General features: G+C 35.1%; 1 protein-coding gene across 3 annotated transcripts; it reads right to left on the bottom strand.

Moving 5' to 3' along the window:
• Positions 1-6,721: 6,721 nt before the first annotated feature.
• LOC113099133 (CD48 antigen-like) lies at positions 6,722-24,314 on the bottom strand. 3 transcript variants are annotated; one of them, XM_026264221.1, is made up of 4 exons: positions 23,970-24,314; positions 23,392-23,712; positions 22,401-22,682; positions 6,722-6,978 (listed from the first exon to the last, which is right to left on the bottom strand). In XM_026264221.1, exons 1-4 carry the CDS (start codon positions 24,022-24,024, stop codon positions 6,752-6,754), a joined length of 885 nt encoding a protein of 294 aa, XP_026120006.1. In that variant the 5' UTR covers positions 24,025-24,314; the 3' UTR covers positions 6,722-6,751. The 3 variants fall into 3 exon arrangements, with proteins under 3 accessions (XP_026120006.1, XP_026120008.1, XP_026120007.1); XM_026264223.1 differs by lacking the exons at positions 22,401-22,682; positions 23,392-23,712; positions 23,970-24,314 and adding exons at positions 7,564-7,695; positions 7,789-8,100; positions 8,690-8,794; XM_026264222.1 differs by lacking the exons at positions 22,401-22,682; positions 23,392-23,712; positions 23,970-24,314 and adding exons at positions 7,564-7,698; positions 7,789-8,100; positions 8,690-8,794.
• Positions 24,315-25,215: the final 901 nt, after the last annotated feature.

Consider the following 25,215-nt stretch of genomic DNA (forward strand, 5'->3'; position numbering starts at 1 on the left):
GTTACCACGGGATGTAAATCCCGTGGCAAAACATAGAAACAAAATAGAGACATCATTAGCATAGCTGCTGATCCAACAAACTAAAATTAGTTTAACCCAAGCTAATGAATAAAAATGCGCATTTGATCAGATGCAACTACACTCACAATTTAAGAGATACATTATTCGAATGCTTGGCGAAAGAGATGCGTTTTTAATCTAGATTTAAACAGAGAGAGTGTGTCTGAACCCCGAACATTATCAGGAAGGCTATTCCAGAGTTTGGGAGCCAAATGTGAAAAAGCTCTACCTCCTTTAGTGGACTTTGCTATCCTAGGAACTACCAAAAGTCCAGCGTTTTGTGACCTTAGGGTGCGTGATGGATTGTAACATGGTAGAAGTCTAGTTAGGTATGCAGGAGCTAAACCATTTAGGGCCTTATAGGTAAGTAATGATAAATTGTAACTGATATGGAACTTAATAGGTAGCCAGTGCAGAGACTGTAAAATTGGGGTAATATGATCATATTTTCTTGACCTGGTAAGGACTCTAGCTGCTGCATTTTGGACTACCTGTAGCTTGTTTATTGACGAAGCAGGACAACCACCTAGAAGTGCATTACAATAGTCCAGTCTAGAGGTCATAAATGCATGAACTAGCTTTTCTGCATCAGAAACAGATAACATGTTTCGTAGCTTGGCAATGTTTCTAAGATGGAAGAATGCAGTTTTTGTAACATTGGAAATATGATTTTCAAAAGACAAATTGCTGTCTAATATAACACCCAGATTTTTGACTGTAGAGGAAGTAACAGTACATCCGTCTAGTTGCAAATTGTAATCTACAAGATTCTGTGTAGTGTTTTTTGGTCCAATAAATAATATCTCCGTCTTATCCAAATTTAATTGGAGAAAATTATTTGTCATCTAATCTTTTACATTTTTAACACACTCTGTTAGCTTAGATAATTGGGAAGTTTCATCTGGTCTCGTTGAGATATATAGCGTATCATCAGCATAACAGTGGAAGCTAATTCCGTATTTTCTAATAATATTACCAAGGGGCAACATGTATATTGAAAATAGAAGGGGACCTAGGACGGATCCTTGTGGCACTCCATATTTTACTGGTGATAAATGAGATGACACCCCATTTAAGTAAACAAAATGGTAGCGATCGGACAGGTAGGATCTAAACCATCTTAGAGCCTGACCTTGAATACCTGTATAGTTTTGTAATCTATCTATGAGTATGTCATGATCTATGATGTCGAACGCAGCACTAAGATCAAGTAAGACTAGAAATGAGATGCAGCCTTGATCTGACGCAAGGAGCAGGTCATTTGTAATTTTAACAAGTGCAGTTTCTGTGCTTTGGTGGGGCCTAAAACCTGACTGAAATTTTTGTGCAGAAAGGTGCTCAATTGAGCAGACACAACTTTTTCTAAAATTTTTGACATAAATGGAAGATTTGAAATAGGCCTATAATTTGCCAGTACACTAGGATATAGTTTTGGTTTCTTAATAAGAGGCTTGATAACCGCCAGTTTGAATGGTTTTGGGACGTGACCTAAAGATAACGACGAGTTAATAATATTGAGAAGCGGTTCTTCGGCTACAGGTAACAGCTCTTTCAGTAATTTAGTGGGTACAGGATCTAATAAACATGTTTTTGGTTTAGATACAGTTATAAGTTTATTTAGCTCTTCCTGTCCTATGGTTGTAAAGCACTGCAGTTTATCTTTGGGTGCGATGAATTAAACTGAAGTGTTAGACGCTGTAGAATCTACATTCGCTATTGTATTTCTAATGTTATCTATTTTATCAGTGAAGAAATTCATAAAGTCATTACTATTTAACGTTGGTGGAATATTTGATTCAGGTGGCGTCTGGTAATTTGTTAATTTAGCCACTGTAGATCAAAGTAGATTGGTTCCTCTAAGCGAGATCCTAATTTGTGTCGGTCACTGATGTGATGTTTCCATTACACACCTAACTGAGATGTTCTTCTGCTTGGTTACTTTAATATGATGCTTTTTATCAATTATTGTCAGTTTTTGATTGTTTCTGAACTTGATTTAGCATGTTCATTTTATTACTCATAAGCATGCTGCTTGATTCGTTCTGTACAATAGAGGTTGATATCTCTTCCATCTCTTTTTCTGATCTCTTCCATCTCTTCTTCTGGTATTTCTGGTCATAAACTTATTGATAATATGCTATAGCAATCTTGTTGATATCACATCATTATTAACCTCGATTGTTTCCTCTAAACTTTCTGAGGTCTTGGAATCTATTCTCCCTCATTGGTATTATTTAAATATCATCCTACCATTTCTGAGATTTTGCAGGAGCACACTCATATTAAAACCAGAAATGTCCTTCCAAACAGTAACCCAATGCTTTTGTCTCATCTTGCCTTGATTAATGTAATGCCCTTTTCACTGGTTTACCTGCAAGCTCCATCGACAGATAACTCTCTCACTCTCTCTCTCTCTCTCTCTCTCTCTCTCTCTCTCTCTCTCTCTATATATATATATATATATATATATATAAAACTGTGCTGCTAGAATACTCACCCACTCCAAGCTTTAACCCTAATTTCTTTATTATTATTTCTTATTATCATTGTTATTATTATTATCTCAACTGGCTTCCAGTTATACAGTATATCATATTAAGTACAAAATGATCCTGTTCACTTTTAAATCTTCACACCACATGGTGGAACAGAGGCTAGCTGGTATAGAGATATGCGGGTAAACCTTACTTCATAACATCAAGAGGTGCTCTAGTGACTTATGTTAGACTGTGGAGTGGTTACATTGGTCCCATGACTCGGATGGGAGTGAGGTTTGGGGGATGAGTGTCCACCTTCCATGCCAGCAACATGGGTTTAAGTCCCACTCAGAGTGGGGCGGTTAGGACCAGGAGGGATTTCTCTGGCTCCCTGTTATCTCTGCACACCAACTGACTCATTACGGTCTTTTGATTCTGGCTTTCCCAGTGTTCCTTGGTATCCTCAATCACCCTGCTGTGTCAATAATATCTCTTAACTTAAATCTCTACTCAAAACTCAACTGTCCTCTAATGTTATGATTTGTAAATTGTGTCTTGCATCTCATTGTTTTCTGAATGTTATCATTTGTATGTTGTGTCTTGTATGTCACTGTGCTTCATTCTATTTTTCACAAGTGTTAACCTTTTCTAATTGCATCTGTGCTCTAAAGCGTCCTTGAGCACCGGAAAGGTGCCATTAAATCTATTATTATTATATTGTGGTATTTTTTTTAATTTATTTTCAATTACCTTTTGTGTCTTGATTGAGACTGTGTCACTGAAACATCTTCCGAATGTACATTAGATGTAGCAACAGTTATTGTTTATGTATTTCTGATTCTACAGGAAACCAAATGGAGATTATTTCAGATGAAAATGATGAAGGGAATCCGCATCAGGAAACGACTTCTATTTGACAGAAGACACACCCACCACTGTCTATCACTATGACATCATCGACGTGAGCACCATATACAACATCAAAATTATATTTCTATCCATCTTGTGAAAGCGAGAAACCCATTTATGTTGTTAATACAAAACTGTTAAACTGCCAAGTAAAAAGTTTCTTTGGTTGGTTGAAAGCCTTTCATATACCATTATACTTATCTCACGCTTCATACCTGTTGCTCAGAATACTGGTTTGACTCACATCTTTGATACTGGGAAATCGTAAACGGCGAGTATCTGAAATTTCATACAAGATGTGGGTATCACAGAATGTGGTATTGCTTTAAAAAATGCAAGAGGTGGACAGTGAAATGGGTATTCTTGATGGTCAAACACGCCCTTCTAGTAAGTGTTTATATAGAAAAACTATAAGTAAAATCATTAAAGAGGAATGGAAAAATGAGCTCTCTCCTATGCTCATTTCACTGATTAAATATTTATAGTTGCAAAACAGATGTAGCCAGTACTCACAATTGTTGGGTTTTGGTCCAGTAATCTGGACCCTGCAACTTGACAATGACCCAAAACCTACCAGCAAATCCACCAAGGGATGGCTATTTATATGTTTGTTATGTGTTCATGGGTCAATTTTGACCCGCATAGGCAGCCATTCAAAAACAACAGTTCAAACACAACAAACTAACAACGAATTCCTTTGTTGTATGTCCAGTGTCAACATCTTGAAGAGTTTAACAACTTTTTGGTTTCAAAGTTTGTGAAAAACAAACAAACAAAAAAATATGATTAGCCTTTTTTAACTGTAAATCCCACTTGTTGAGCATAGACATAAAAATGACTTTTCCAGCTTAAATTGTTATAAAACTTGAATACTTCGGACCACAAAGTTAAGATTGGTATCTTTTTTAAAAGTGCAAAATTTAAGTTTAATTTAAGTTTATATTTAGAAAAAATGTATAGATTTTTTTTAAATATTTTATATAATATATACATTTTACAAAACATGTTTACCCCATCATGTGAACAAGTTCTGTGCAGTACCAACCTTTTCCACTAGATGATATACAGGGACATTTGATTTCCATTTATTGTTTTAGTGTTCAGAACTACATATTTCCATAATTTTCTAGAAATGTATGAAGTAGGCATCCCATTCAGAAACATATTTGAAGTTATATGTACTGTACATAGAGTATATTATATGTAGTAAAAAAAAAGAAAAAGTGGTGGTACTGACAAAAAATAAATAAAAAAAATGCAATATACCCATATAAATTACAAATAATTTCATAAATGTCAGTGTGTGACCATATGTCTATAATTTTTTGTCTATATATATATTTTTTATAAGAATACATAATTGTAAGTGGATATGTGTTGTGTTTACAGAAGTAAAATAAAATTGTGGAATATCTCAAAAAACTTTGTAAAAGAAACCAAATATATGCTTCTTATTTGCAAATTTGTTTCGATTAAGTTTGCAGGGGAAAATATAGACCAAGAAGGTAAATATAACTGTGCACTTTGTTATTTCAACACATTATGTCAGAAGAAAAACTCTAAAACTTTAATTCTGCATTCAAACTGAAAAAAAAAAAAAACTAACTAAACATATTATGAAACCATTAATTGAAATCATTCATCAGAAAAAGCATCTTAATTATCATCAGCACCAGTATGACATGCTTCTTCCTGCTCAGGAAGCTGTGCATTTTCTCTGATGTTGTGGAGAATTACAGTAACCACAATAACAGAGCAGTTTTTGGAGGGGGTTAGATTCAAGCTACCACGGGACTTACCGATGCAGCGAAAACACTGTTTCCACGCTCCTCTCCAGAGCATCTCCATCCAGACCTCACTGAACCTCTCCTGTACAATGGTGGCTGGATATCCACTGTCTCCTAGCAGCCAGCTATCACCAAAAGCACCCTCTTCTGGCAAATTAAAGAATTGACCAACAAAAAAAGAGTCATATGTGCTTCCAGGCTATTTTGCCTTAAACCAGAGGATGATTTGAAATAGTTAATGGGGTATGTTCTATGTTGTAACGGCACTCCTTCACTTTTAAATAGTTTAGGCATAAATGGTAGGTTTCTAAACCACTTTGGATTTCACTCAAAAATTGCTAGTTTGACAATTACAAAAGAAACACCTTATGGTGATCCATGCTCAGAATTCATGCTCTGCATTTAACCCATCCAAAGTGAGTGCATATATATTCTATCATTTATGCTGCGGCACCCATGGAGCAGTTTGAGGTTCAGTGCCTTGCTCAAGGGAACCTCAATCATGGTATTGCCGCGCAAGACTCAAACCCACAACATTAGGGTTAGGAATCAAACGCTCTAACCACTAGGCCACAACATCCCCATAAAGGAAATACTGCAGCAATGGATGTGGACATCAGTGTATGCATCCATATAAAGGTATGAGTTATATTGATTCAAATCTAGTCCTGATGATTAATGTCTAATAATTGATACTTTTGACTCAACCCTTTCCTTAAAATATGGTTTAAAGACTTATTGTTAATGCACAACTAATCTTATGATCCGCTATGAGTTTAAAATTCATTGAAATTGGATTTAAAATAAATGACTAATAGAGTCAGATTTTAAATTAGAAATCTAAATATTAAGTTAATTTTTTTTTTTTTTTTTTTCACAGTAGCAAACAAGACATGCAGAATATTTCACCTCACACCATTGGATTCTGTCACTGGGCCAGTGGTGGTCCTTACAGTGGTCTGGATTGAATATAAAAACAGATGTTGACATGTATATTAAAATATATCCCCTTCCAAAATGTTAATGTCATTCCAAAAAATGACTTCAGTAGATGCTTTGAGAAATCGATAAATTGATTGCCAACATTCTTTCAAATATATTTTTGATACAAAGGTAAATAACTGATTTCTTGAAATCTGGAACTGTACTCTGTGATTTATGTTTAGGATGAACATTCAGTGAGGTTTGAGACTCACAGAGGGTTTAGAAGAAAATTTGGAAACCGTAAAGAGGGAGTTTTAATTGTAAGATTGTGTCTCAGACCTTGTTCATTAAATAAATATCTGAATAGAATAGGTAAACATGAAACTGGAAATTGTGACAATGTGGACATGTCACAATGCATGCTAAATGCCTTCGTGAGTGTTATTTTAAGGGTGCAACAGAAACATTTGTGTTTATTATTTATTTAGGGTAATTATGTATACAGACATATTCTGTGCAGATACAATCAATTAATGGCCTACAAATTAAACACAATCTGTTAAAAATAGATATGCAATTATACAGGAATTAGTATTAATATAGGGCTTGTTTTGGGCAACTCAACCTTCTGCTCAGTTCATAGTGTAAGTCTGATTTTCCTCCATAGGTCTCATAGAGATCTTCGGTCTCTTCTGTCATGTCAAGCTCACTTCTTGTAGATCTGATGTCATAAACCAGCACAGCAACAGCAGCCACGCCCACCAGAACAGAGAGGACCAATCGGATCACAGCTTCAGTAGAGCCACAATGTCCATTGCAGACTGGGGAAAAAAAAAAAACAAATAGAGTCAAAATAATGCATTTAGCTCTTCCAAGAAGAGTTTTGTGGGTTATCATTAACAACTCAAGCATTTATTGAGAAGGCAGAACATCCACAAGCTTTCATGCACATTTGCATTGTTTGGCCAAATAATAATTGCCAGAATTGTTTAGAAAAAGAGTTTAAGAGCTTTCCCCCCTCCATTTAACTTGGTTCTAATAGAAACCTGTGTGATTTTGATTCTTTCTGCGTGGAGTGATATGGTGCACCTAACAAACAAACAGGCCTGACTTGCGGTCTTCACTTCTCTGTTGCTCAACAGTTCTCTGTTCCTGTAAAATCTGAATAATTTACAAGAAGCAAATGCACCCCACCCTCATGTCTTTAATGCAATGTAAGACACTTTGCATAAAAGTATGTGCCATAGGCATACATGTAAATGTTCTCATTTTTATTAACTGGTTTATGTGGTTGATTATTAAAGGCACCAAGCAGCAGTGACAAATTAACCACATGTTTGGCATTGTGGCTTATTGCGTTTTGACTTCAGTGTGAACTTTACAAAAAGAAATTGAGTCTGACGCACCTGAACTCGGCTGAAAGAGCTCAGTAATGTTGGCATCCTCAGTGTGATTGACGACTGAATTGTGGACCGCACAGCTGGACGTCACACAGTTTGAGCTTGACACTCTTTCTGACGGCGAAGAACTGTGTGGAGCTGCTGATAATGAAAGATTTTACTGTGGCATCGCATCTTAAACATTCATAGGTGTTGTGTTGTGTTGTGTTGTGTTGTATTTCTCTCACTCACCGCAGACTGTAACATTGAAATTCATATAGCTGGTCTCTCTGATGACGGTCGCTAGCTGATAGAGTCCAGAGTCTGTGGTGCTGGTGTTTGCGATGGTCAGAGATCCGTTCTGATCCAGCTTCAGTCTTCCTCTGAATCTCCCGTCAGCGTCGTATGTCGAGTTGGTTTGGGTGAGTCTGTTAATTTCAGCTATCCGAGTGCTTCCGAACATCCACTGTATTAGCAGATACTTCTGTATTTCATTTACCTCAGTGTGTAGAGTGAACGGATCTCCCTCCATCACTGATATTGTCTTCACTTCATCCGTCACATCTAGAGAACAAACAGAAACAGATTTTCTCACAGATGCATATAATGCTGGTTATTAATGACCGAACTATTTCTCTAACCCATAATTGTGATTAAATCCCAAGCCATTATACTAGTAATATCTGATTTAAACATGTCACTGTTGATTAAATGGGAGAAGGAAAAAAAAACTCCATTAAGTGACGTTGTGCCGAATACCATGAACAACATTGATGTGTATTACTGAACTTATTTGTTCCTCCCAAGTGATGTTTCTTCTGCACCAGTTTTCACAGGCAAACAGAAGTGAAACATAAAACGTGATCTGCATCAGTTTTAATCTTACTCAGCTAACATGTTAAATATCATAGAATCATAGTTCATCATTTTAAAAATGCATGCAATATTATAACGCTGATTTGAATTTGGGTTAAAAAAAGAAAATAAGAAGTTTTACACATTTCTTTATTTTAAATGAATTACTCAACAGGCACACTCATTACTTTTGTTAAAAAAAAAAAAAAAAAAAAAAAACCTAACCTAGTTCAAACAGGAGCATATTATTAATATTAATATTACTCTGTGCTAACCGGAAATGATAGGCCTTACTTACCAACCAGACACCACAAGCACATCATGAATAAAGCTAGAGCAATCATATTCCCTCTCTGGCCGTTCGACCACCAAACAACTGGTGCTCACTGCTGAGCCAAATGGATCAAATGGGTGGAGCTTGTCCCGATTATGTTAATGATGGGCGGAGCTCTGTGTACACATGCATATATGCAGGAGAGACGGAGTTAGACTCTTTTTTCAGTCCTGGAGTTTCATGCCTTAGACCATGCTTTTTTTTACACTACTGGTATTTTCAGTGCTGTCTTTGCACTTTCTATTATCCTTTTTTTAAATCTATTATTTATTTGCTTGTATGTCTCCAAAAATTAGGCCTATTTTTGAGTAAGGTGCCACCGTCAGGGGAGTCAAAGATAATTATATCACCATAAGGGTTGCCAATTAACTTCAGAAATGTAACACAGGGGACAAATATGATTTCTTTTTTTTTTCTTCTTAAAGAAAATAGTGTTTATTCTTGTATTCTTGGAGAAATATGGGTTTGTTCTTTAAGAAGATAAGGGACAGAATAAGGGATGTCCCAAATATTTGTCCTGTACCAGAATGTAGACCTATATTTGCCTGCAGTTAAAAAAGTTTTCAGAAACAATCACAATTGTTTTGCTAAAATTTAGGCCTATTCTAAAAAGAATTGAAATGTCATACAAAAACTGTATCTGTTTGAGTAAATTGTACCATTATAGAATTGTGACTGCACAAGGGTAGTCATTTAGGATGTGAAAATAATGTGATATTACAAATGGTATGGAATTTGAAAGCAACTGAAGGTCTATACTGTATGAAATATCAGTCAAGCAGGATTTTTTTTTTTTTTTAAATAATGGCTCTTAATTTAGAACTAAAATATTATTGCAACCATATAGCCTTTGAATGAATAAAAATGCACATTTGTCAATTAAAGAAAACATAGTGTGACTCTGTGGGCTGCTTCTGGTGCTTTGGATTTATATTTCAATATGAAGAGGTCCAAGTTTAATAATAGCCTACGCTAGAATTTCTTTTTGGTGCAGACAAGGATTCTGTTTGGTCTTAAAGCCTTCCACTAGCGCCTACGTTCACAAATAAAACAATGATTTTGCGCAAAAAGTAAGATTAGTTATCAATTGAGTGCCACACTGATATGGTCTGGTGAAAATAATAATATGGGCTGTGAGAAAATATTCAACAAAAATGTGAGTGGGGCTGCTATCAGTAGAACATCATTTATTATAAAAACAATATACTGTATTTATTGACACAACAATTCCATTCTTTATTCTGATTGGTTGGCAGTGTTCCATGAATATTTTTTTTTTCACCCAGCTGTTAATTCAAGTTGTTTTCATTTTTTCCCCAATTAATATAATATATGTACTGTAGATGTTATGTACATGCAGAAAAACTATTTCTTTCTTTTTAGTTCATTTGATTGACGTTTTATATTTTCTTCCAGATTCAACAGGAATACAAGATGTGCAGGAAGCAAATGAGTGATGAAATAAGACACGCCCATCAGCGTCAATCACTGTGACATCATCATAACAGCATATTTGACCCAGCGTTTCATGGTTGAGCTGTTAAACTCACATCTAAATCCTTGTTTGGCTTTAGATGAAGAGGGAAACATGTTTAATGACTCTGACAACTGGACACAGATCACACCACTTGCTTTATTATCTAGATTGACATTGAAGGTTGAACCAAACTACAGAAGAACTGATGAAGAATTACAAGAAGTGTAACACCTTTAAATGATCTTTAGAAACTACACTTACCAAACATCTGCATTGGGGAACCTAGATAAATAGTTTGAACTCTCTGAACAATGTGACACTCCAAACACTAAGCTGATTTTGACAGGTTCAGGAGTGTTTTTTCGTGTAGCTACATTACAATAAGAGTGAAGAATCAGTTTTCACAATGATGCCATAGAAGTAAAAAAATGTTAATCGCCCAAAGAACTCTTCAGTGAACCATTTTTTTAAAGCATATTTTTTTATATGTAAGTGTAAAGAACATTAAAAAGATTATCTAGGCTACTCAAGTATTTAATATGTACTGTTTATACACATACTGTTACTGCATGTAGTGTTCTGTGTTGCCTTATAGAAGAGAAAAATAAGATAATTTAGTCTAATGTATTGGTACATGTGAAGAAGTGATTTTACATTGCATATGTTTTTTGTATAATATTATGTGCTAAAAATACATTTAATATCTCCAATGATTTACTCTCTGTGTGCCATGTTTAAAATTTAGTTACATTTTATTTTTTTTAGAATGGAAAGTGTCAAAATTCTGAATTAAAGAGTTTTTTGTTATTAGGCTATGATATCCTCTGTCTAGGATATCATAGGCTAATATAATAATAATTCACATACAAACAGTTGTGTATTATTACTGTGTCTGTTCTTCACTTTTACTTAAGTTCAGTAATGCATTATTGTAGTTTGCGATCGGGTGTTAAGAAGAAGATGCTCCTCTGCCTCTGTCTGGAGCATGTGCCTTTAGGCTTTCTGAATTTGGAAGAATAAACTGCTCATTTATAGCATCAGTCGTCATGTAAATAAGTTAGTCTATATTGGTAAATATGTCATATTGTGGTCAGTCGGGTGGGTGTGATGATTCAGTATTATTATGTATCGAAATCTGATTTTGATGGAATTAATAACAGTAGGAAGGGAACTTTAAGCATCTTTCTGTTTTTATTTCTAATGTGCGGTAAGTTTTATTTTTTTATTTTTTTTTATTCACTTTCAGTTTCACTATGATGTTCTCTTTTTGCTGTAGTTTATTATCGTATTAACACAATAACATTCATCCAGATAAATTCACATGTCCTTCTCACTTCTCTTTTTACAGGGGCCGGTTAAGTCCGCATTATTATACTCTCACTCTCACATTGTTCCAAACCTACAGCATTATTCTGCACAACTCAAAAGAAGACAAACAACAATTCATGCTGGTTTGGAACGATGTGAGATGGAGTAAATGATGACAGAACTTTATTATTTAATTTCTTTTTTAGGTGATCTGAGATGTTGATGATGTCAGAGTGATTGACACTGCTGGGTGTGGCTTATCTCATTAAACTGAACTCATCTTCTGCATGCTCCTTCACTCCATCCACATCCTCTTTGCTCAACCGAGGTATCTCTGAAGTTTCTGATTTCCTGTGGAATCAGTCGGAAAAACACACAATAAAAAGAGGAGATCTGTCTTTTTAGAGTCTTTTTAGGAGAAACTAATTAAAATGAAGAGAATTATGATTAAAACAATAACACATATCTGCAAATGGTACTTAATCCAAAGGCAACAAATAAATACCCTGCTGACAGGAATTTGTTCTTGTTTTAAGGGGAGACACTGCAGTCAAAAACATTGTTTTTTCATGCACCTCGCAAGATTGAGAATTTAGGCTTTTTGGTGTTTCATAATTTTTTTTCTCAGACTAGTGGAAAGGAAAACATCCAAAAATTTCAATTTCAAGATTTCAATTACAATAAAAGGCCATTTTCTCAAAATGAGACATAATTCATAACTTTACACTTCTACTGTATATCCTGAAGGTTTTTACAGAGGGATTTGTTCATATATAGCCTACTTTGCTTGATTATAATATAACATTTTAAACACTTGAATGTGAATTAATAGCCTTTTTAAATTGAATTTAAAATAATCTAAACTTAAGTGTTATATAATGTCATATGGCCTCTTGGGCAGGCTTCGGCCATTCAAAGTAGTTTTGCAGGATTGCATTGCACAACATCAGAAAGATCAGGCCATTAGTTTGCTTTCTCTTTTCTGTCTAGTTTGTTCTACTCTGAACAATGCTTGTAAACTTTGTATTGTAAGCACGTCCTGTGTTTATTTGCCTTTTTAAGAAGAATTGCTTATCATTATTCCAGGATTTCAGTGTATTGTGCATTGGAATAAATCTCGAGACTTTTTTTTGCGATAAAGCTCTTTAGACGCTTGCTTTTTTACAACAGTATCAGTGGGTCCCGTCAGGTAATGAAAAGCTCTACAAAAACGTTCATGCTCACTTTGGCCAAATACAGGAAATATGTCACAGAAGTAGTCAAGGGCAAAACATATAACACGCCCTGCTTCTAACCACAGCTGGAGGGCCTAGATCTAACCACACACGCTTGCAATGCAGTAACTATTATGAATGTCCATGTGTTTTAAAGGCTAATTCATTTCATAAAATCATCTCTTAAAATAAAGGATTTCAATCGCCATAATTCTGGTAGATATTAAAGGCATGCCATATTAAAAGTTCAATGGGCCGCTATAATAATTCAAGTTTGACACGTTTTAAAGGCCTTGTGACGTTCAAGTTATCGATAAACACAATTATGTTCTTCAGTCTATTTTAGATATTAGCGTAATGTGATTATATGATTATATTTCATAAAGCAGGTTTCTAGCAGAAGAGCGCATTAAACCACAGCGTTTATTTAGTATTGCACGTTTGCTGTAATCATTCAGATTGTTGAACTGAACTCATCAGGGGTTGTTTGCTCTAAATCTGTCGAAGGTCAGTTGACTGATGCAACTGCTGCTTGTAGTGCAGCTGAATGTGGTTTGTGTGGGTTTAACTAAACACAACTGAAACTGATTTGAACAGGGGTGACAATAGAGATAAGGTGGAGATACTGATCAGGGCAATCATCTGTAGAGATCACAAGACGATTATGCAGCAATGGGTAAAACAAAAAAAAAATTGTTAGAGATAAAGATCAAATTTAGAGCAGAGATGACTGCGAACTGATGGGACTAAAGTTCACACATTTATTTTTGTGATCGTGTGAATGTGAGCAGTTTTTGTTTGTTTTTTTTCCATCTCAGCTTTTCATTTCACTCTCGCCATTTCTCAGTGGTCAACGTCTTTCTAGAAGCATAAGACCTGCAGCCAAGATGAAAAAGATGAAGAATGTAGCATCAATTAAGAGAATAAAGAAGTGAAATCCAATAAAAGTGAGAAGAGCTGTGTTGTGAAATCTGCAAAGATCAAGCATGAGGCTGAAGAATTTAGATTGTACTAAAGTATGTTTATTTATTATTGTACAAAAGGAGGCTTAAAGTAACAAACAATTAAATGAAGATTCATCCTGCATAAATTTTTTTTGTGTTATTTTTTTTTCAACTAAAATATCACAGTAAGAGAGCGCTGTTAGTGGAATAGCATGTTCATCCAGCAGGTGGCGCTCCATCAGGTTCATTTATGGTTCATTGTGACACAAGGGACTGTTTGTAATTGTAGCCATTACAACACTAACAAATAAATAAATAAATAATAAACATAAAACAACAACAATAAAAGACAGAAAAAAATGGAAACAATACAAACATAATTACAACAAAAAAAGGGGTTCTCACAAGCCGTGGATTAAAATCGATTAATATCATATTTCTTTAATTAATGTTATGATGTTTGACCTTTTGACCTAAATACCACATTCATTAACTAGTATATATATATATATATATAATTTTATTTAATTTTTTAAATAAAAATTGTAATGAAACAAAGCACAAATAAAAGCACATTTGGAAAAACAATGGTACTGCTGATACTGACAGTAACAGTTATTAATTTTGCCACATTTATTAGCTCTGAATAAAAAAATAATAATAATAATTAAAAAAGAAAGTTATGAGAATTAACACACACACATACATATTATGTAATGCACATTTAAATAAGTGGAAATATATGTTCATTCCGTTTAATGTCAATGAAATTCACATCAACATGAGACATTTTACACAATATGTTTTCTGTTACTATGTGGATGCAGTAAAGCACCAAATAGTAAGCAAAGCATCTGGTTCATGTTTGTGTTTTCTTCTATTAACTGGAACTATACAGTCTTTACTAAGACGATAGATGAGACAATACTTCAAAGTGTACAAAATATTTAATTAGTAAACTATCAGTATACATATGTTACATTTTTTGTATGATTTAAGTACAAACTTTACAGTACAGTCTTTAAAGTTTAAAAGTGGATGGGAAACCGTTTTGTAATTGCTGATACAACCGTAGCTGCAAAATAACTGATGAACATAATAGCAAAACTTACCAGCAAGACTCCATGAGCACAAACAGATGATGAGAAGCAGATTATGAAACTGATTCACAACAGAACAGTGATAATAATAATCAGGTCCTGACACAGGTCTTGAAAATGTGAAATATTTAGTAACAGAGTGAGTAAAGCTGTCAGTTTGTAGTGAGGCGGTATAGTGGAGCTCTGCAGTGAGCGTGAACAAACTCCTCCTTCAGAGACTGAATATGAAAGAAGAAAGAAGAACTCTTTCTAAAAACATACTTTTAGGATTTTCTTTTATTAAAACAAATAGGAACCTCCAAATGTGAAGGCTCACACTCACTTAACCACACTTCATACAACACATTGGATGTGTTCAAGAGAGTCAGGACCTGATCACTGCAGCAGTTCTGTCGCAAACTGTTTGGTGAACTGCTGGCAAAAAAAATATGTTTGAAATATGTTTTATCTGTTTGTACTTATGGAGTCTAGCTGGTAAGTGTTTTAATGGCTTCAGTTCTGTTTATATTATCATTGGTTCACCTGCATATTATTTATAGGCCTAATAGTTATTTATTTCCATCATTTACAATATTTTCAAGCAGGCCGGGGGCCAGAGGTGTGACATCCCTGTGCCCCCCACTTTAGACCGAGGGGGGCGGTCAGACCTGAATTTAGCGCGTATTAAAGTCTTACTAGTACAACTGCTGTTGTTTCTGCTTACTTTTAGATGGAAAAGCTGCCCATAACCTCTGTTTTCTTTGTAATAATAGCATGACAAAATAGATTTGGCAACAAACCAGTGTATCTTCTTTGAAAAGCATCAAATGATTTTGCAATGCATTTTCGCAGAGGTGAGCCAATCACAGACATGTTTGTTGATTTCTAAAATGCAATGGCCAATCAGAGGTGTTTAGGTTGGAGTCCACACACTCGTCTCTCCAATCACCATTGTTTTTGTTCTATCATGCTCATAACTTCTTTCTAACAAAGAATAATAATAATAATATAAAAAAAAAGTTTTATTGTGTAGTCACGTTTGTATTGTTGTGGCCTAGTGGTTAGAGAGTTTGACTCCTAAGCCTAGGGTTGTGGGTTTGAATCTCGGGCCAGCAATACCGCGACTGAGGTCCCCTTGAGTAAGGCACCGAACCACCAATTGCTGCCCTTGTGCCGCAACATAAATGATGAACACTGCTCCGGGTGTGTGATCATAGTGTGTGTGTCCACTGCTCTGTGCACTTTGTATGGGTTAAATGCAGAGCACAAATATGGGTCACCATACTTGGCCATATGTCATGTCACTTTCATTAGATAACGTGTTAATTCATTATTGTAAAATGCTACCTAATTAATATATTTCCAGCGTTCACTTGAAAATGTTACAACACCACATGCCCAACCTCCAATTTGCACGAGGTGTGTTCTGGCGCTGGGCCTGCTTTCATGCTTTATCAAACTAATATACCCAAATGCTTTGGTGCAGAGTGACTTTTTTTTTTAATCGCAAAATTTTAGATCCATTTTAAAAATTGTTAAAAACTTTTTGTTTTTTTCTGATCAGGTGTGTTTGGTGCTTATGAAGTCCGTGTCAGTGATGGAGGGAGATTCTGTCACTCTATACACTCATGATACTGATATACAGAAAGATGATCAGACAATGTGGAGATTTGGACAAATTCGCATCACTCAAATCAACAGAAAGAACAATAAGAGCATGTTTTATGAAGTTTTTATGGGAGATTCAGAGACAGACTGGAGCTGGATCAGACTGGATCTCTGATCATCACAAACACCAGAACCACAGACTCTGGAGAATATAAAGTCACCAGCAGCAGAAGAGAGACGCCACTCAACATCTTCAGTCTCACTGTCTACGGTGAGTAGAGAATTATTTACATTTTTGTACTGTATTTTAAAATGATAGAAGATTAATTGTAAAAACATTATAATTCATTATTTATATAATCAACATTTTATAATCATGTTATTTATTTAATCCTTTACATCTGTTTTAAATATCAGTGAACTAACAAATATCATTGGTCTCCTATTTATTGAATTTGATTTATTTTCCTATATTTTGAAGCTCGTCTGCCTGTTCCCGTCATCAGCAGAGACTGTTCTGTTCTGAGTCTGTACCAGAATTGTTCACTACTGTGTTCAGTGGTGAATGTGAGTCATGTGACTCTCTCCTGGTAAAAAAGAAACAGTTTATTGTCCAGCATCAGTGTGTCTGATCTCAGCATCAGTCTCTCTCTTCCTCTGGAGGTGGACTATCAAGAGAAAAACACCTACAGTTGTGTAGTGAGCAATCCCATCACCCACCAGATTCAACATCTCAACAGCATTGAACTCTGTCACACATGTGCAGGTTGGGCATCATACTATATTTTCCCACAAAACTAAATGAATCATATTTCTGTTTCAACATTGCTCATTTCTTCTCTCAGAAGTCTGCACCTGCTGTTGTGGTTCTACTGAAGCTGCGATCCGATTGGCTCTCTCTGCTCTGGTGGGCGTGGCTACTGTTGCTGTGTTGATTAATGACATCAGATCCAGAAGTCTTCAACAGAAGAGAAGAAAGAAGACAACACCATCCTATTAATCAGATACTCAGGAGATGCTCTTCAACTGTCTCGTGTATTTACCAACGACAAAATATCTTTTATGAATATGTCAATTTTATTAAATATATATGTCCCTTTTAATTAAAAAAATTAAATAGTGTAAATTTTAGCTACACATTTTTTTCACATCAGATTCTGTGTTTGTATTTACAATACAAATCTTTCTGCTTTACAAAAAATTGTGCCTTAATGAGCTCACCCAAAAATGAGCTCGCCCAAATATGAGCTTACCCAAAAATGAAAATTTGCTGTTAATTTTCTCACCCTCAGGCCATCAAAGATAAAAATAGAAAGTGAAGACTCACGTGTTTTATCGTCAGAAGGGTGGACTACTCTGCTTTTGAAGCCTGACTGGTTATTGTCAAGTAGGTCGCTTTTAGGAGATAAAAAAGCATAGAGTTGATTGAACACATCTCTTTCAAGAGTTTTTGACAAAAAAGGGAAGAAGAGATTGGTTTCTATTATGATAACTGCTGATTTAATGTTAGATCTTGAATAGTGGGGATACCAGAGGCTGCTTAAATGTGTAAGGAATGACAGATTGAAGGACAGCTGGCACAGAAAGCTCTGGAGACCTTGTTTTCTGTAACAGGAGAGAAGTAAGAGAGGAGAGGGAAGTGTGTGGGTGGAGGTTGGCTGTCGGCACTTCGTCTCTTTCTCACACGTTTAAAAATATCTACACCTTGTTTTGTTTTTTTGTCACTTGTGGCACCTGAAAACCTCTGTTTCGGTGAACGTGATTTCACCAAGTGTCCCTGGATCAACTGTAAAATCTTTCAGATTGTTTTTTCGAAACTCATCTGTCTTGCTGAAAAGGTTTTCATGTGGTAAGTCTCTCAACTGACGCAGCTGTTCCTAGAGCTCCCAACACTGCATAATTAGCTTGTCATCTCAAACTGTGTTGTGGCTGATTCAGCTGGACTGGAGTTTGATTATGATGACTGAACACAGATTAAACCAATGATTTTAACATCTATGACTTATTTTAGAGAACCGATGGGGTTCAACAGTCATGAATTCCACAATGTGTAAAAATAGTCCGAATTGATAAAGATCAAATTAAGGGCAGAGTGGAATATACACTGAAAGGACTTGATTGATTGTTATCAGCTTTATTCCGATAGACATTTGTTAAGATGCCTGTTCCTCGCCTTCAAGTTTTCCCCGTCTGCAAACAACCCGTGACAGTCTATTAAAGGTCAAAATGAGTCAGAACATGCAAGGAACATGTGAAGCATCTTTGTTTATTATTGTAAAAAAAGGAAACACACACACAAAAAAACATAATGAAATGTATCTAGCATATAACTTTTAAAGAAATGTATTCTACAAAATAAAATCATAGTAAGAAAGGAGGTGGAGCACTAACAGATCACCCTTTATTATCAGAGATGTGAAGGACTGACACAATTATTGCATCTGTTTTAAAACAATACAAACATAAATAAATCAAAAACTGCTTCAAAGCCCTGGAGAGAAATTCATTAATATGACATGATTAATTAATGTCATAATGTTTGACTTATTGACTTGACTGAAAGCCACATTAACATTCATAAACTCACAAAAACCCTTCAGAGAAACTTTAAATGACACAAAACTCAAAACCATGCATTTGAAACATGACTGATAATTAATCAGTGCTCACTCCAACTATACTCACTCCAACAATGTGACACTCGTACACAAGACAAATTCTACAGATTGTGAACATAGTGAAAAATAATTTACATATTTTAAGAACTAACCCTGTGTGACAGGATTTTAGCTTGTCAAGTATTTCCAGTGTCTTCACTGCCTATGGCTGAGAACACAATGAGCAATCAAGTCATTTTAGAGATCAGTGGTTTACGCTGAAAGAATGTGCAGTTCAAAGCACATGTGCTGTGTGAACGGTCTCTTCCTCTTTGATCATTTAGATTAAAAGTGTGCATAACTTGCATAAGATGGCTTGTGAAGCAGATAATGCTTAGCTTTGAACTGAATGAAGTCAAGAAGTTAGTTGTGATAAATATAATTATCTTGGTTTGAAATCCACTACCCTCACAACTTAGTATTCAAAGATCTGTGTGTGTGACATGAAAAAAAGAAAAAGAAATTACATACATTTATATTCAAATAAAACCATTTTGACACTGATACAGCATTTAAGGGGAAGTCATGGCCTAGTGGTTAGAGAGTTTGACCCCTAAGGTTGTGGGTTTGAGTCTCGGGCCAGCAATACCACGACTGAGGTGTCCTTGAGCAAGGCACTGAACCTCCAACTACTCCCCGGGCGCAACAGCCGAAATGATGAACACTGCACTGTGTGTGTGTGTGTGCACTTCGCATGGGTTAAATGCAGAGCACAATTTCTGAGTATGGCTCACCATACTTGGCTGAATGTCACTTATTTGAATCAGAGTCTGATCAGCATCACACAGCGATTCCTGCATACACCACATCAGCCTCCTCTGTATCTCTCTGTAATAAAAAAAAAAAAAAAAAAAAAACATTTTCATATCACTGATGTATTTATGAAGATAATTTATCTTCATCCTTTAAATTCTACCAATAAAATGCACTACGGTAGAGAATAACATCAATAAATCTGATCATATTAAATTGCATATAATAGTATCTCCACATGTTGGGGGTAAAACTATTTTGATATTACTGATATTACATAAGTGTCAAACACTGTATTGGGGGATACATTTTGAGGAATGACAAAAGAGAAAAGTTAGAATGTACAGATCATTCCTTCAGCAATTAACTTTAAATATAAAGTGCTGTCTGAAATTTTCTTCTACGATTAGTGTTTTGTTATTTTTTTATTAAATTGCCTGAGAGATGCCTGCAGCAGGACTACAATTCCCAGCATACACTGCAGTGTTGGTGAAACTACTTTGAAACTAGCTAAGTACTCTTTAAATAAAAACTGAACAGATAACTACTTTACCACTAAATTAGAAGATTACTTAATTAAATTTATAATAAAGGACTCAAAGGCATAAAAGGAGCGTAAGCAGAGTATAGAGTATGAAGAGAGAAGCAAGAGAAAGGAAATGAACACATTATTCACACATAGGATGCAACGTGCCAAAAGCTGGTTAAGAAGGTGCAGAACAAGTGTGAAGATAGACCTGCATTGGGTTGTTTTCACACATCACTCAAAGACATTGCTCAATGCTGTTTTAAAAGTGTTATATAAAGTACCTGAAAGCCATTCTCAAGTAAGAGTGCAGACATCTTACCAGAAAATGACTTTGGTAGAAGTTGAAGTCACCGTTTAGAAAATTACACGAGTAAAAGTCTTAAAGTGTTTGATATTTAGTGTCCAAGAAGTATTTTTTAATCCTAACCGTACTTGTAAGTAAGAGTAAAAGTACTTAGTGTATTTCATTCCAATGTAAGAAATGTTTCTGGAATCTGCATCTGAAATAACATTTAGATGTATTTACAGTTAATGTATCTCAGAGGGGATATGGATGCATTAAACCTGCAGTTACAGATGCATAAATAGGCCTAATGTTTTGTTTTTAACATAAAACGTTGAATACTAATATATGAAATAATTAAAAAAATATGAAAAATAGCCTAAAATGTGAAATGATAACCGCTAGTAGGTGACAGGAAGTGACTGTTAATTAGTGAGTCTTTGGGATTCAACCGAGATTCATTCAAACGGCTGATTCATTCAGAAACAAAGCATTTGACTGTGTTGATGAGTGAATCGCTGAATCATTTATTCAACCGATTCGTTCAAAAAGCTGATTCCAACAATGAGTCCACACTGTCCATTGCTCAGAGATGAAAAACAGCGCTGGGATATTTGTTTGGAGCTACTTTCGTTGGCGAAAACGAGCAAAAGTGTGTCTAAAATGTAAGTCACCCATTGCCTTACTGAAATTGTATATAAATATTATTCAATGTGTTTGTGATTATATCTGCTGAAAAACCGTACTCTTTGTGTGATATAGATTCAGCTAATTATATTAAATAATATAAATATAAAAAGCATAAAGAATATATATACATATATATATATATATATATATATATATATATATATATATATATTATATATATATATATATATTTATATATCTCACACCCCAGACTTGACATGAGTGGGAAATGAATCATTTGCGGTTGTGCATGCACTTGTTTGCACTCGGGCAAGGTGTTTGCAGATGCCAATGTATCGGAGTAAAAGTACACATTTTAATAAAGGAAAGAACTGAAATTATGCCTGAGAGCATGTGGAAAATGTAGGAAATGTAGTGAAGTAAAAGTAAAAGTTGGCTGGAATATGAAAACTCAAGTAGAGGACAGATAGCCTACTATTAATCCTCCTTACATTAAACCACTGGTTTTAAATATGGCTGAAGTACTAGTGCACTGCCTATTTATGTGGACTGTCACTATAATGTCTGTTCATGGATGTAGACACACACAACGAATGTCTTAACTTTCTTGCACTCTGAATAAATATTTCCTCAACAGTTCACAAGAAAAAGCCTTGCACCAAAATAAATGCTCCTACCGATTTCTGTGCTTTTCTTTTGTTGAATGTTGTTTCAGAGTAAATGATCTCTTCTGTACATGTTGTATCTGTTGCAACAATAATGATAGACATGAATAATAATAAAATGAATATGATAAAACATATTTGGGAATTATTTTTTTCTTTTTCTGTAGAACACTCTTTCCTGTTATTCTAACGTTATTAACATTTATTTGTATATTTACTGATGTATTTATTTATTTATTATTTTACAGATGTATAAGCATTAGGTTATACTTGCCTTCTTGGTTAACTTTTTTATTTTTCTTACAGGTGAAGATCATGACAACAACAATCAACAGAAATCCAGCCGCAGCAGCAGCAGCAGCAACAGAGATTAACATGGTTGGGTTGTGTTCTGTAACAGACAAAACAAGACTTTTATATGAATGTATATGTCAGTCTGATCCGCAACAAATGCTACATGAAATATCAGCACTATGAGATGCAATGTTAGTATCACCACTGTCCAACCTGGACATGGTTGACAGAGTTGAGTGATGTTGAGATGTCTCGTCTGGTTGCTGACAGGATTGTTGATCACACAGCTGTAGTTGTTGTTCTCCTGATATTCCACCTCCAGAGGAAGAGAGAGACTGATGCTGAGATCAGACACACTGATGCTGGACAATAAACTGTTTCCTTTGTACCAGGAGAGAGTCACATGACTCACATTCACCACTGAACACAACAGTGAACATGAAGATGATGAACATTGTGAAGAGTCTCTGCTGATGACAGGAGCAGGCACAGGAGCTGTTAGAGAGATATGAAAAGAGATATTAGAGAAGTTCATTGTGGCTGACAGCTGTGTTCAACACTCATATGACATTGGCAACAAATTCACATTTAAAATGGAATTGAAATATCATTACTGAATTACTTTTGAATCAGTTAATGAATTTTATATAGAAATTATATCATTTATTACATAATTTTAATGAAACTAATTTCTAAAATTAAAAGAAACATATGTATGTGTGTTGGTGTGTTACAGGGTTGAAACCAAATACATTTTATGTATTGATTTATAGTTTTACTCTTATCCCAGAGTGAGACTTTCAGTTTTCTTATAGGAAAATCCATCAGAAAAGTATTAATAAACATATCTAAGACTATAAGATGATTTAAACTATATTATTATACTTTTATATACCATTCACATTTTAGATATTATTTTAAATAAAATATTTTACTTTTTTATTCTACATGATCATAAAATGAAAAAGATTAATATTGAAGTTTTAATGTAAATATAACAGAATATTTTCATCATGCTTCATTTCCAGTCGAGCGGTTACTGTCAAATTATGTACACAGTGCTTTTATGTATTACATAGAGCAATATTATTTAAAGTTTAAACCTTTTAAAATGCTTATTTTTCATAAAGTCCTCAGCCAGAATCAATCATTGAAACACCCGCAGATCAAATGTGGTCAACGGGGTGAATTATTATCTACTCACCGTAGACAGAGAGATTGAAGATGTGGAACAGTTTCTCTGTTTTGTCGATGCTTATGTTATAAAGTCCAGAGTCTGTGGTGCTGGTGTTTGTGATGGTCAGAGATCCAGTCTGATCCAGCTTCAGTCTGTCTCTGAATCTCCCGTCAGCATTATCATTATAAACACTGATCTTATTGATTTTTCTGTTGATTTGAGCAATGAGAATTTGTCCAAATCTCCACATTATCTGATCATCTTTCTGTATATCAGTATCATGTGTGTGTAGAGTGACAGAATCTCCCTCCATCACTGACACTGACTTCACTTCATCACCAAACACACCTGAAGAACAAATATCTTTTACTCTTTGAAACTATTTGAATATTTGTCACTTCAGTACAATTACAGACTCTGCACTTAATGTATAATTTCAATGTATAATTCAATAATGTGCAATAAATAAACACTTTGATGTGAGTGGAAGAGAGAAGTGTTAAGATGGACATCATAAACACAAAGATGTATATTGAGTCTGATAAAACATGAAAGTAAATGTTGGAAATAATAAATATCAGAATTATGTTGCTAAAAAAGCTTACCGGCCAGACTCCATGAGCACAAACAGAAGAAAATAAAAGTCTCAACATTTCCCATTTTCTTCAAATAACAACCGACTTGAATTCAGAAAAGTTGACATTTAAACAAAACACAGGAGAAAAGTTCTGTTAAGTTCCTGAAAGCTGAAAGTGACAGAAGAGCTGGAGAGCTGAGCGCTGTCGTGTGTATTGTAGTGGTTGAGTGAAGCTCTGAGGTAAGTGTGAATAAACTGCTCCAGTTACACCTCCCACACAGTCTGTATGTCTTCACACACGGTCTTCACATACTATAGACAGACCGTAGTAATTAAGATTGAAACAATACTGGCTCATGATCCCAGCTCAGCATTTTCACAGGTTTCTGAACATTTGATATTAAATCATTGATGTTACTGACATTCAGTTTATAGCTGATATACAGTAGCAGAGCTTCGAGAAAGAGCTTTACTGTGGCCCGACAGCGAGGAGGTCCTCGATTTGGGTCTCGGCTGAAGAGGCTTTTCTGTGTGGTGCATGTTCTCGTGAATGTTCTTCTGACAGAAGAGAGAAAACAGAAGACAAACTCTTTCTGAGACGTGGTTTAAACAACCACATTTTACATTATTTAAAGAATATGAAGCTCTAATCCAGTTCTTGTGACAAACACCTTCAGCATGAAGGGCATCAGAGGAAGCTGTAAACAGGATGTTAACAGAGACCAGAGACAGGACAAGACGGACGCAAAGAGGAGAAGAGACATATCAGATATTTACTTTTCATCTCGTCTCTGTATAATGCAGAATAAAGCAGTGTTTATAAGTGCTGCGCTGCTTTGTAGTGCTGCCATCTACAGTCAGAGAGTGAAGTTGAATTTTTAGTTGGTCTACAATTTAACAAAGCTAGAGAAACCATTCTGTTTGCTTTCAATTTTGTAATTGTACAGTTCAACTTAAATAAATAAATAAAAATTACTCAATAAACAATCATAGCTTTGACTATTTCTATGGATGCGCATACACATGCTTTGATCTGCAGGTAAACAACACGTGCGTGTGTGTGAGTGTGGTGCTGCTGACACAGAATACACCTGCACTGATCCTTGTTTATGTTCAGAGGAAAGCAAATGCTTCTTGGTACTCACCAAAATGTCGCAGAGATGACGCAGGATGACGCAGAGAACATTTTTTGAATGAAGTCATTATTTTATTTTTCTTGCACACAAAATGTATTCTAATAGGTTCACAACATTAGTGTTGAACCACGGATGTCA

Source organism: Carassius auratus, unplaced genomic scaffold, assembly GCF_003368295.1.
Source record: "Carassius auratus strain Wakin unplaced genomic scaffold, ASM336829v1 scaf_tig00216865, whole genome shotgun sequence".
Lineage (NCBI taxonomy): Eukaryota > Metazoa > Chordata > Actinopteri > Cypriniformes > Cyprinidae > Carassius > Carassius auratus.

Bases quoted from the DNA above. Each gene is read 5' to 3' on its own strand.
- LOC113099133 (XM_026264221.1), bottom strand. From the start codon at position 24,024: ATGGGAAATGTTGAGACTTTTATTTTCTTCTGTTTGTGCTCATGGAGT. The intron at 22,683-23,391 runs GTGAGTAGATAA...TCTCTCTAACAG, and splicing joins CTTCAATCTCTCTGTCTACG to CTCCTGTGCCTGCTCCTGTC. The intron at 6,979-22,400 runs GTTGGACAGTGG...TTTTTTCCCCAG, and splicing joins ACTCTGTCAACCATGTCCAG to TCTGCAATGGACATTGTGGC.